General features: G+C 33.9%; 1 protein-coding gene across 1 annotated transcript; it reads left to right on the top strand.

Moving 5' to 3' along the window:
* Positions 1-9,746: 9,746 nt before the first annotated feature.
* Positions 9,747-12,034, top strand: LOC113780569 (putative serine carboxypeptidase-like 23). The gene is made up of 8 exons (XM_027326363.1): positions 9,747-9,933; positions 10,262-10,369; positions 10,463-10,734; positions 10,821-11,066; positions 11,179-11,297; positions 11,445-11,540; positions 11,649-11,754; positions 11,891-12,034. Exons 2-8 carry the CDS (start codon positions 10,294-10,296, stop codon positions 12,032-12,034), a joined length of 1,059 nt encoding a protein of 352 aa, XP_027182164.1. The 5' UTR covers positions 9,747-9,933; positions 10,262-10,293.
* The last annotated feature ends 927 nt before the right edge of the window (positions 12,035-12,961 follow it).

Here is a 12,961-nt window from a genome sequence, read left to right as displayed (position 1 = left end):
GTAACTTGAGGCCTGATTTGGAACTACTTGTGAACTGATTCTGGAAATTATTTCTTCTGATGAAATGTAGATTTTGGAATCTAGTTTCCAACGCCACCAATCATTCTCAATTTTTGTATTGAGTGAGATATGGCCAGATTTCTAAAATGTGACAAAACTGGAAAACTGGAAACTTTTCCTTTCTTCTTGGCCGAATGGTCAAATCTGACTTGGGAAGTTATATTTCGAAAATCTTGATGTTAATTACCTCTGAACTACTTATTAAGTGTTTCTAGACCCTTGGTTTCAAAATGGAATGACTTGGAACTGATTTCATAGTACTAAGCTTTTGGAAAGAAAGAAAAGGGTGAGATGGCATATTTGCTTTAAGAATTTCCTAAATTTTGGTAGTTCTTTTAACTACCTTGACGTATGAGTTTTTGTGTGAAATTTGATAGAGGAGTAGTTCTCATATGGAAGTATAATTTTACCAAATTTGGTGTTATTCTAAGACCATTTCGATACTCAAATGAAGTCCCAAAGTTTGCTCTTCAAATCCGGAAAATTTCTGAATAATGTACAAAAGTCCGCCGATTTTAAGCTACTATATCTTTACGCTCAAAACTCCGAATTTAGTTCTGTTTGTCCTATTTGAAACTTTGTTAGGAACTCATATTGTGTTATGAATTTCAAAGGCTAGTTCACTTTCTGTGAATTTTACCAAATTTCCAAAGATTGCCGAAAAACATGACTGAAACTGTCTTGCTTATTCAGATCAGCCACTTTGAGCTGAAAATTGAATGCCTTCTATTTAGAATTTTGGAAAGGTGTCTTCTAGGAACTTTTAGCATTTTGAAACTAATTTCCAACGGTGTAAATTTTTCCAATTTTGGACTTACTGAGTGCAAGATCTGATTTTTCTAAGTTTGACATGCAATGCTGAATTTGCCGATTTCTTAGAAAATGCAATTTTGGGAACTTGACTTCTTTTCTTGATATTGATTGAACGTTTTGAACTCGATTTCATAGAAGATGCTAATCTCTCTCTTGGGACTGTAAAACTTCACTTTTGAACCTCGATTTGAGTGAATTAAAGCTCTCTTTTAAGATTTTGACTTAATCTAAACAAGTGTACATTCTTTCTTTGTGGTTATTGCATGGTTATGAGTGGAGTTACTCGTTATTTCTTCAGGCGATCAAGGAGCTCTCGAAGAGAATCTCGAAGCGGATCATTAAAGACTTTCTTACTTGCTCACTTGTTCACTTTTGTCTTGGTAAGTGTTCCTTATAGGTGTACGTGACTTGAACAGTTTTGCTACATGTTTACTTAATAGTTATTATGTGATTAAGTGTTAAGTGCACCCTATAATTGCTCCTATGTAACTGTCTACCGTTTTAAGGCGAGTGTATATTTTATCTCACTCGACCTACTAAAATGATAAATTTCTACCGTTTAACCGTAAATTTCTACCGTTAACCGTGAACTACTACCGTTTACCGATTTACTTGATTACTTGCGCATGTTGTAAGCTCTAAGCTGAATTGGGCCCTGCCCTTGGTTATTAACCTGCTCGATCCAGGACTGGGATAGGTCGGGTAGGTTGGAACCCTGGGCCACCGTTTCGGTATACTCGAGTATTACCACTGGAGGGATAAGGTGATGGCCAGACAACCGGGGAAATTACTGGAGTTATAAGGTGAAGCTGACCAAAACAGTTCCACGTGAACACCGTATCCTTTTAATGTGTGTTTATTTCTGCAAAATGATAAATGTCTCATTTTAATGTGCCAATGTGAAATCTTGAACTGTACATGTGTTATGCTCAATTTACTTGATTTATTAGAACTGCTTAGGTTTTGGAACCTCACTAAGCTGTTTAGCTCATTCCACGCTTTTGTTTTCCTTAACAGGGTTCAAGACCGAGAGTGCTCGCGAATAGTACTAGATTTTTTTCTTTTGGAGACTTTAAGTTGTATTGTAGCATATGACTGTAGTAATTATTCTTTTGGGTTGTATCTAAGCTTGAAGGTTATCTAATTTTAAGTATGAAATATTTTGGAGTACTTTACTTGTATATTGAAAATATTTGAAGTATTTCTAACTTTTGATTTACGGATTGTAGTGTGTCCCAGCGAGAGATGGGCAGACGTTCCACCAATACCCTTGGGTTCGCCCTTGGGAGAAGTGGGAGCTTCACACTTCTTCCCAAAAGTTGGATTGCAACGGCCTCTCTTTTGATTGGCCAATGTTTAACCATTTGATAAGATTTTCCAAATTCAACCATATTTCCTTGATAATTGCTTCAAAGATATCTCTAATAACTTCCACCACAATATTCTTGATTTTCATCCACATCTTTTCAATTCAAACCTCCAACTTGTTTTCCTGAAAACCATAGAAAATACACTCATTATTTGACGAATCCATAATAAAAGTTAAGAAAATCATAACATAAATATATGCAAATAATGGATTTATCAATAATCAAAACTTTATCATAATTATTAAACCCGGCCCGGGAGGAACCCGGTGAAAGTGGTGGGTCAACGGGTTACTGGTCCAACCAGTGGGTCACTAAATATATTTAAATATTATATCTCATAATTTTTTATGGCATAATAATTATTCAATTAGTCTAATTTATTATAAAATCATTAATTCTTATAAGCATTAACAACCTAAATTTAATTAGTAATCTACCGAATTTCAAGTATAAAATTTTATCTAAGTGTAATTAAGAACCCGGCCCGATTTCATGGCCGGTTCACCGGGTTGATCGGTTGAATTGCCGTGCCGGGCCGGGCCAAGTTTAATAACTATGAACTTTATAGTAATTATTTTTTATCTTTAGATAATTTTGACAGTTATAAATGCTCTTTTGAATTATTTTTAGTTTCAGTTGCAATCTTATTTTCTATATTTTATCAAATAGGTCTTATCACTTTAATTATAAGCCAAGAACGCTTTGGTTAAGAGGTTAAGGTTGAGGAATGAAAATTCAAAAATTAAAGATCCTAGGTTCAAATCTGCCTACCCTATCCCCAAATATTAAATCCCACCCCTAACACGTTAAAATAAATAAAAAATAATTTATTATAAACAACAATTTTGATTTTAAGTTTAAAAATATCTTAAGATACATTTTTATAGGTATTTAATTAATATATACGTATGACATCGTCCGATTCTTCAATTTCAACTCAACCCGCCAAGCCTATTGAGTCTCAATTCTTGAGTTCCATCGTGTCATTGACTAATCTAAGTTTCAAAACACTGATTATTAGTAATTCATTGCCCAAGATATAATCTATTAATCAATATTTGCATGCTTTTCAATCATGAGAAAGGGAGATTTACAACAAGAAGGAAAGCGTGTAATTCGGAAGAGAACAAAATATTGAAAAAAAAAATGTAGAAACTATCAGCTCTGAACAATGGTATTTAGTATTGATTGCAAAATACTTCTTGAAACTTTGGGATAATTTCACAAACCTCCCCTGAGGTTTCTGACACTTGCACTGAGACCCCTCTAGGTTTTAAAAATTTCACCTAGCTCCCGTGACAGAGTATTGGGATCCATTGTTGACATGAAGAGTGCTGAAATTACCAATTTGTCCTTAGAGGTTGGTTTAGATGACTAACGTTAACTTGGATGACAAATGCATCTTCACATTGGTAATTACATCTTCAAATGTCCAGCCATCTTTAGTCTGGCGTTCGGATCAAAGTTGTTGTGCCGTCCTTTATTTTATGATTTTTATCCAATCCAAATCTCTCACCCAGCAGCACAAAGCAAAATTTGATAGGTTGAGCTCGTGCGAAGCTTTGATGATTGACTTTGATTTTTCTTTTTCGGCTAATTTATTCACATCATTGAAGCAGGGGATTTTTATTAACTCTACCAAGCTAGCACTACATTCTTGACCCAATATATAAGGTCAGAAGCAAAGCTGAATTTGATAGATAAATACTGCTTTGGGAGAATTACAATTTTGGCTCCAAATATTTGGAACGTGAACGCTTTTAGTTACTAAAATTTGGATGAAAATAAATATAGTTCCAAATATTTTAGTTTTATGCATATTTAGTTCTAATAACTGATTTTTATCGAATGCTATTGTCAAAATCGAGTCATGTGCCAGCAACTAGTTATTTTAAAAAATTTTAAAAAATACTTCTAGCCAGTAACTATAATAAATTATGACTAATTACTCATATGATGGTCACGTGAATAATTTTTAAGTTTTTACTACAAATTCTGGCTAGCAATTTTTTTTCAAGTTTTTAAATTCCTTTTAAAATAAAAATTATTTATCGATACTTTGTAGCAAGTCACCGTCACCGAATCCTTGTAGCAATCCGTAAGAGTCATTGCACAAATTCACAATAAATAAATAAAATCATGCTAAGTCACAGGCAAAATACCGGTTCATCTCTAAACAGCTTCAAAATGGTGCCTCCAATGATGTTTTGGGTGCTTGTGTCCTACTCTTTTATGGTACGCTGGACACCAAAATAGGGATGGCAAGCCCCGTTGCATCCCCGGAGAAGAAGGTATTGGTTGCTTAAGGATGCCGTGTTACTTCAATGCCTAACCAGTGCCACAACAACTTTTGATTACTAACCAGAAATTTCTGAAAATTCTGTCAGTTAAGACTGCTGCAATGGACTTCCTCAGCTAAAAGTGCTTAAATTCCACGGTTTGCATTGGTTCAAGCAGTCGATGGTGGATCAAGGGGCCATGCATAAGATCTGCTAAATGTTTTCACTATAGCCTTCTGTTAATGCTCCTGCAAAACAATGAGGATTAATCTACCCAAACTCTTCCTCCTCACAATCTTTTGGCTTGAGGATATACTTTGCACTTCTGATGTTTATATACAGTTGGAGGTAAACAAAATCTGGCCGTTGGAAGATTGCAAGTTGCCGTTGGCTATTCCTGTTAACATACTGAAGATGTCTCCATGTACTGCATCAAAATTCCTGAATTGCATTTATATCCCCTCAACTTTGATAATCATCTCAACCTTTTTAATAACTTGCAATCTTGTACTAATATAGAGAGGAAGAGGGTATTCATGGAATAAAAATGTCATCTCTATCATGATAATAATATTTTAACCCTAATTGGACTGAATTGTTACCAAAATTTGAAAAGCAAGGGAGCTAGGTGAAATTTTTAAAACCTAGAGGGGCCTCAGTGCAAGTGTCAGAAATCTCAGGGGAGGTTTGTGAAATTATCCCTAAAACTTTTTTGGGGTTGGTAAGTGCCCTTGATTTATCAATGTCAGCACTATACGCCATAGATTCTACTATTAGCGCTGAAAAACTATAAGTTTTTCATGATGTATGTGTGAACTCGCTGATAGGGGATTTTGACACCCTTGATAGAGTGTGTACGAGAAAAAAGAAAAAAAATACTCAATATGTATACACATATCAATTGAAAAGAAGGGATTGTTTGGTGAGCAAGGTTTTTGCCAAATTTTTCTTCTACAAATTTTTTAACAATTTTAACTATAGTAAAATCAAAAAATTTCTCTAATTTTTTTAAAATACACACCTTAAAATTCCAAAAAACACACAAAAAATTTTCCTTCTTTTTTCTTCTTCTTCCTCATCCTGCCACAATGCAGCACCTCCGCCACCAGCCAGTACTGGTTAGCGAGTCCTTTTTTTCTTTTTTTCTCTCTCTTCCTTCTCCTCTCTCCCTTCTCACCTCCTCTCTATCTCCCTCTCCTCTCCCCTTCTCCTCCTACTCTTCCCATTTCCCTTCCCCTTCCCCTTCCCCTTCTCCCTTTGCGACTGGATGCGTGATCAGATTAGGGGAGAGGGAAGGGGAGCCAGAGGAAGGGTGAGAGGGAGGAGGAGGAGGAGGAGGAGGAGGAGAGGATGGAGGGAAAGGGAGGGAAGAGAGAGGAAGAAGGAGGAGAGAGAGGTGAGGATTAACTCTAGTTTAAATAACATTCCATCTAAATTGGTAGAATCAATAACTTTATTATTTTTCAAAAGATTCGTAATTGAAAGATGAGAATTGAAATCATATCCAATAATAAATAATCTAGAAAAGAAATAAAATTTCCAGAAAAGTATGGAACATAAAAGGTATTTTCAATATCTAATTGAAAATCAATCTTTAAAATAAGTCTATAGATCCCCACGCCTTCAACAATTGAACGCATCCAATTTTCAGAATAGATGCTTTGTTCACTTTCAAATGGCTTTCTTAGGTTCAGAAAGCCCTGCTTGGTTTTGAACATGTGAATTGTAGCAATCAATCCACCAAGTATTATAAAAAATTTAGCGATGTCAAATTCATAACACACAAAGGTGAGATTAGCTTTATTTTCAAGTCACTTCTTGTATTTGAGGCAATTTTTCTTCCAGTGCCCTTTCTTTTTGCAAAAATAGCATTTGCCTTTATTGCCATCTCATTTTATAGGAACACTCTTCCTTTCTTTGCTTTTCCTTTACCCTAAGTCACAAGATGAACACTTGTCTCATTTTTCAATCTCTTCTCCTCTTGAACACACATGATCAAGAATTCATTAATTGACCATTTTTCTTTATGTATGTGTGTTATAAGAGATCTTAAACGGAGCATATTCTGATGGGAGAGAGTTGAGAATGAAATGCACAAGGAATAACTCAAAAATCTCAACTTTAAGAGACTTCAGTTTAGCAACAACGTCCCTCATTTCCATAATGTGCTCGCAAACACTCTTTCTTTTATCAAGTGTCATGGTTGCAAATTTCTTTGTAAGGGTGCTAGCCAAACCTTGTCAAAACTTACAAATTGTTCATCAATTGCCTTCACGTTAGTTTTGACTCGACCACAATCAGGGATTGAACCCCTAATGCTTTGACTGATATGCTTTGGCTCTCACCGCTCATAAGTAACCTTTTCATTTGACGATCTAGGATTCATGGGAATGGGTGGTTCATTCTCACGAAACACCAAATCAAGATCTATGCACCCCAAAGTCAGAAGAATCTTGTCCTTCCATTCAGTGTAGTTTTTATCGAATAGCATTAGAATATGAGATGAATCATTAAAAAGAGTAGTAGTAGAAAAAATTGCAATATCCAAGAATAAACATATATTGTTTGCTATGAATTTAACCAATAATTAACCAATATTAACTCAAATAATAAATTCAAATCTTCATGTGGTAAAGGCTACCAAACATGCATTGAATTTACTTCTTTATAATAAAACTAGTAAATTAAAACTATAAAAATAAAAAATTTTCATACTTGTGAGTCTAGGAAAATCTCTTAACAAAATGTTAAATTTACCATCTTATTTCAATTAATCTTATTAAAACTATTGCTTTCCTGTGGGCTATGTGACAAATTTTAACAAATTAATTATTTACTTAATTAGATGTTATTCATTTAATCACTTAACATTTATGTGATTAAAATTCTAGATATCAAGTATGTAAGATGTTGTGGCCACTTTTAAATACAAGATGCAAAGATCTTTGTGATAGTATCTAAATAATTTATAATTGACAAAAATTAAAAGTTGAAAGATGTTACAATTTATATTTTTAAATAATTAGACAAAAGTGCAGCAAACAAACAAACTACTGATGACAATTATTAATCACAATGTCAAGAGGCATGGAGTTGCTTAAATAGAACTCATATGAACATAAAGTGCCCCAAAAACAAAGTTCAACCTTTATGATATTTTAGTATATATGATGCAAAGTTAAAGAGCATAAGTATGTTAATCATAATTCATACAAGACATAAATAGTTATGTTGTCATATACAAGTATGACTAGGCGAATGTTACATAATGATTTTGTTGATCAGATGTCATAGTAACTATACATGTATACACTCAATCATATAAATCATACCACGGTGTCTTGATGAATACTCAATTCAACCAAAAAGTGAGATGTAAATAACTACATATTGGATGGTCAAAGTCCAATTATATGTTTCTGAGATTGTTATAGTACATTGATAACAATAATCATGACATATATCGATACATATAACGTCCACAACTAAGAATATGTGAGTCCAAGAAAATTCAAATCATTAGCAAGTCACACTAGATTAAACAAACCCGAATAAATTGCATGGCCAAATAAATCATCACCAGAATGATACATATAATGGGATTAGCCATTAATTCTCAATCATTGAAATAATAGAAACATAGATCTCATGCCAAATTAGACTTGATTTATCTAATATTCTATGAATCTATGCAACTTTTATCAGATTGCCAATAAATCATGAAATTATATGTTAAACAACAGATAGTTAAAGGGTGACTTTGATACCACATCCACATGTTAAACAAATAAGTACAAACAACTTGTACTAAATAGTGAAAATTTAAATAATTTATCTCCAGCCATTGTTGTCAAGTAGAACTTAAATCCATACCGCTCTTAACCTACTTACTTTCTTCTTCTCTATACTAACAAAGAAAATGTGTAGAAGAAGAGATAAGTAAAAGAGAAATATAGAATAAGGATCTTCTAACTTATACCTAACCAGAGAGTGTAGTGTTAATAGAGTACCAGAGACTATTTATAGGCTAAACTAAGGACCCTTACTACCAAAATCTCTACGGTTTCCTTCCATCAAGAAAATCTTGTCATAATTCATAATTCAAAATAATATTTTCTAACTAATTAATTTATTTGGTTGCTTAACTGATTGAATAAGATATCAATTAGTAGAAAATATCAATCAATCATTATTGAATAAGAGATACCAATTAATTATTGATAAAATGTTAATTAATTAATCAGAATATCAACCACTTTAAAATCAATCATATGGATCATAATTACTTCTACAAGAGGCTAGTCTTACAAAAAAATTTCTCTTTTTTCCTTGAACAAAAGTTATGCTAGGGACTAATGAGAAGCCAAGTTTTGTCTGTAAGCTTACTTTTTTTTTTTTTTTTAAATTGTTCTTCTATTTTCAAGAAGAGAAAATAGCAAAATTAGTCGCAAAACTGTTTGAAATTTTCTGTTTTGGTTATTAAATATTTTTATATGGCCAGAGTGATCATTTTAGTAGTAAAACAATGTATTTTTTTTTTTGCTCAAATAAAAAGTTTAAGGACTGAAATAGAGAATAAATAGTTAGTAACAATTTCTGTCGTTCAATAAATGAAAAACCATCTTTTGTTCTACTATTCCAAAAAATTAAAAAAATAATAATAAAGCCAAAATTCGTCTGGCTTCAAATTCGTCTGGGATTTATTGAGCTCCAAATTCGTGTGGGATGTATCTATTCATCGTAATTGTCTGCCTATTTGACACGTTCAATGTTATGATCTTCTTTTTTAGTAATCTCTTTTGTAGATGTCAATAACCTTTCTTGGGTCGACATATTTAAAATCAAATAAAGTTACACAAATGGAATGAGACAGTTTTTATGCGATGAAAACAAACCTTGGAAATGCCACATGATTGTGAATGTGACAAGAACAAGAAGAAAGAAGGACGATATTTTCGGCATTTCTTCTTCAGAGCTACCTATAAAACACAAACGTTAATTGCATTGGTGAAAAATATCAGGATTCTAATTTTACACCTAAAGGATGAAAGGTGCATTAGTGTTATCTCTTCTCATGCTTGTATGCTTAGTGGCATCTGTGCAATGTTTTGCAGGAAAAAAGCATGACCCTCTTTTGAAGCACCTCAAGGCTCGAAGAAGCTCGAAAAGATCAGTGAATTATGTGACTGAGGAATTGGGAAATGAGTATTCGCCAGTTTATGTTGGCCCTCAAGAAGGGTTGAAGGAAGCTGACAGGATCACAACATTGCCAGGACAGCCAAATGCAGTAAATTTTGATCAGTATTCAGGGTATGTCACAGTTGATCCTAAAGCTGGTCGAGCTCTCTTTTACTATTTTGCCGAATCCCAAAACTCTTCGGCCAAGCCTCTGGTTTTGTGGCTAAATGGAGGTAAGTATTTCTATTCGAAATTTTGTGACTAGCATTCTGTAGAGAGGCTATTGTTTGAAAAATAGTAGTTAAGGTGACAAAAGTCTGTAACCTTTCAAAGTTGCACACGAATATAACACTCTCTTCAATGTTACTCATATCATTTTGGATTTTAAATAATTGAGAAAGTATCTACAAATCTGGTATTACAAATACCTAAAAGATAGGAATAAAGAGATGGGATAATGACAGAGATTTAAGAAAATAAATAGTGATTGAGAGTAGTTTGTCATCTTCGTGTTTTCCTTGTTTGAAAGAATGTTTTTATGCTTACTTGAACCGAAAACAGGACCTGGATGCTCCTCAATTGGAGCTGGAGCAATGACTGAATTGGGACCTTTCCGAGTTAATAGAGATGGAAGCACCCTCTGGCTTAATCCATATGCCTGGAACACTGGTAAAAATCTCATCAATTAATTGTAGAGTAATCGTCATCAAAATTTTGAGAAATTCACAATTAACCCCACCAGTTTTGTGTCCTCCAATGTAGTGGCAAATGTACTTTTCCTGGAATCTCCGGCCGGTGTTGGATTTTCTTACTCAAACACATCGTCTGATTACATTACCGGAGACACAAAAACTGCTGCAGATTCTTATACATTTCTGGTCAATTGGTTAGAAAGATTCCCAGAGTACAAAACCAGAGATTTCTTGATAACTGGAGAAAGTTATGCTGGCCATTACGTGCCTCAACTTGCTCAATTGATCCTCCATAATAACAAGATAACTAACCAAACTGTTATTAACTTGAAAGGAGTTGCTGTAAGTCTTAAATTTCTTGAATCATCAATTGTTTTTATTTAATTTAACCAGTTACATGATGATTATACTTTGTCCATGGTTTTCAGATTGGTAACGGATACTACGATATTGAAGCACAAAACAGTGGAACTTATGATTATTACTGGACACATGCCCTAATATCCGATGAAATCCATCAGGGTATAGTTTCCAATTGCAATTTTTCCTCAGCAGATCCACCTTCAAATGCTTGTCAAACATACAAAATCCAAGCATCTTCAGCAAAAGGCAATATCGATGATTACAATATTTATGCTCCCTTGTGTTCTTCTTCTTCAAATACTCCTTCTTCGGTACTAAAACTTGATTCGATACACTGCCATTTTTAGTCCTTTCTGATTTTCTCCTCTAAATGAAAACCAAATTGAACTAACGTACTTTTAAATATCTCTCTGAATGAAACAGATTAATGAGTATGATCCATGCTCAGATAATTATGTTTACACTTACCTAAATACTCCTGCCGTTCAAAAAGCACTTCAAGCTAATACAACCGGAATCCCTGGACCTTGGGAGATCTGCAAGTAGGTACCATTCAACGTTTTGTTATTCTATTCCAGTAGAATATAGGATATCCACAATTGGATACTTAATTTTATACTTCCTTTTCATTTTATTTAGCTAAGTTTTTGTTTTCTTCTTCTTTTTTTAAAACTTAATTGTATACACAGTGGCTACATAGGCTCTCATTGGGATGATGAGCCAGACACAGTGTTACCTGTCATCAAGGAGCTCACTTCAAGTGGCATTAGCGTTTGGCTGTACAGGTAAGGAAGTGAAAAAGATATGCTAAGCTGAAAAATCATGAATACCTGAGGATCGACCTGCCTATCTAGTTAGTGTCTGTTTAAAAATTTGAACATTTTCAATTGCAGTGGAGACACAGATAGTGTATGTTCTGTGACAACAACTAGGTACGGCTTGAACAAACTCGGGTTATCGGTGAAAACTCCTTGGTATGCTTGGTACACTCAAGGCGAGGTAAAAAACAATCAACTGCATATCATACATTTTCTTGTTTGCTTTTCCCTTTCTTTGGTAACAAGAATGAAGAATCCTATGTTCAGTTCTTGTCCAAGTAAAACCAAATTTGACCCTCTTTTTTAAACTTGTTCAGGTTGGTGGTTATGCAGTGGAATATGAAAACTTGACCTTTGTGACAGTAAGGGGAGCTGGACATTTTGTTCCGAGTTATCAGCCTGCCCGGGCGCTAACTTTGTTCTCATCCTTCTTGGATGGAAAGCTTCCACCTTCCAACTAGAGCTAATTAAACCAGTGTATGATCAATAGTGAAATGGAATTTGACTTGAGATATACCTATGAAATTATTCACCTTTTACTGATCAGTTGTGTATATATATGATCTTGTCTATTTTCTTAAATCAAAGTTATCAATCCTTAAACTTGCTAGCTATATTTCTGTAATTACTATAATTAATTACCATGAATTTGGTTCCTACCAAAAAGTCTTCTTATCTTTTTTTTTTTTGAAGGGAAAAAACCTTTTTAATTGATCAACATTTAAGATTGTACAAGGGTCCAAAAAATACCAAACTACATCAATATCTTAACATGTTTACTGTCATGTTTGTCCTTGAAAAGTAATCTCAACTGTTCTTGACCGAAGCATGTGACATGATTAAGAGCTTAACAGCAAAATCTTGGTCACTTGGAAGTAAATCCCAAAGAGGATTTATATTTTATACCTCATTTGTCATCCCCAAGCAACTATCTTTCCACTTCTTGAAAAAGATGCTAAATTTTGTGTATAATCATTTATAAAATCACATCATGACAATTTGTTCCAAATCAACCGGGTCGTGCGTCAATTTTTCATGCTGTTTTGGTGAGAAACTTCCCCCTTCAAATCGCATCTAAATAGTTGTATAATGAATGCACAGAATACATAGGGTCATTCGCGATGACTAATTAGTTTACCGAATCATTCTCTTTAAACTCATTCTCTTCGTCATGAATGATCTGTTTACCCCAAAATAGTCTGAATCAATGAAAAAAAATTCCAATTCATTGGACCTTTCCATACAATCAAATAGAAAAGGTCAAGGGTGCCATATTCTAGGGCCCAAATCATATAATTGAATAAATCTTCCTATATCTCTGATCAAGGATAAAACAAGATCAGCTCTGCATTATATCTAAGGCATTCTTCGGTTCGGGCCAAAGAAAT

This window comes from Coffea eugenioides, chromosome 1 (assembly GCF_003713205.1).
Source record: "Coffea eugenioides isolate CCC68of chromosome 1, Ceug_1.0, whole genome shotgun sequence".
In the NCBI taxonomy this organism is placed as follows: domain Eukaryota; kingdom Viridiplantae; phylum Streptophyta; class Magnoliopsida; order Gentianales; family Rubiaceae; genus Coffea; species Coffea eugenioides.
This window is presented reverse-complemented; position numbering and strand designations above follow the sequence as displayed.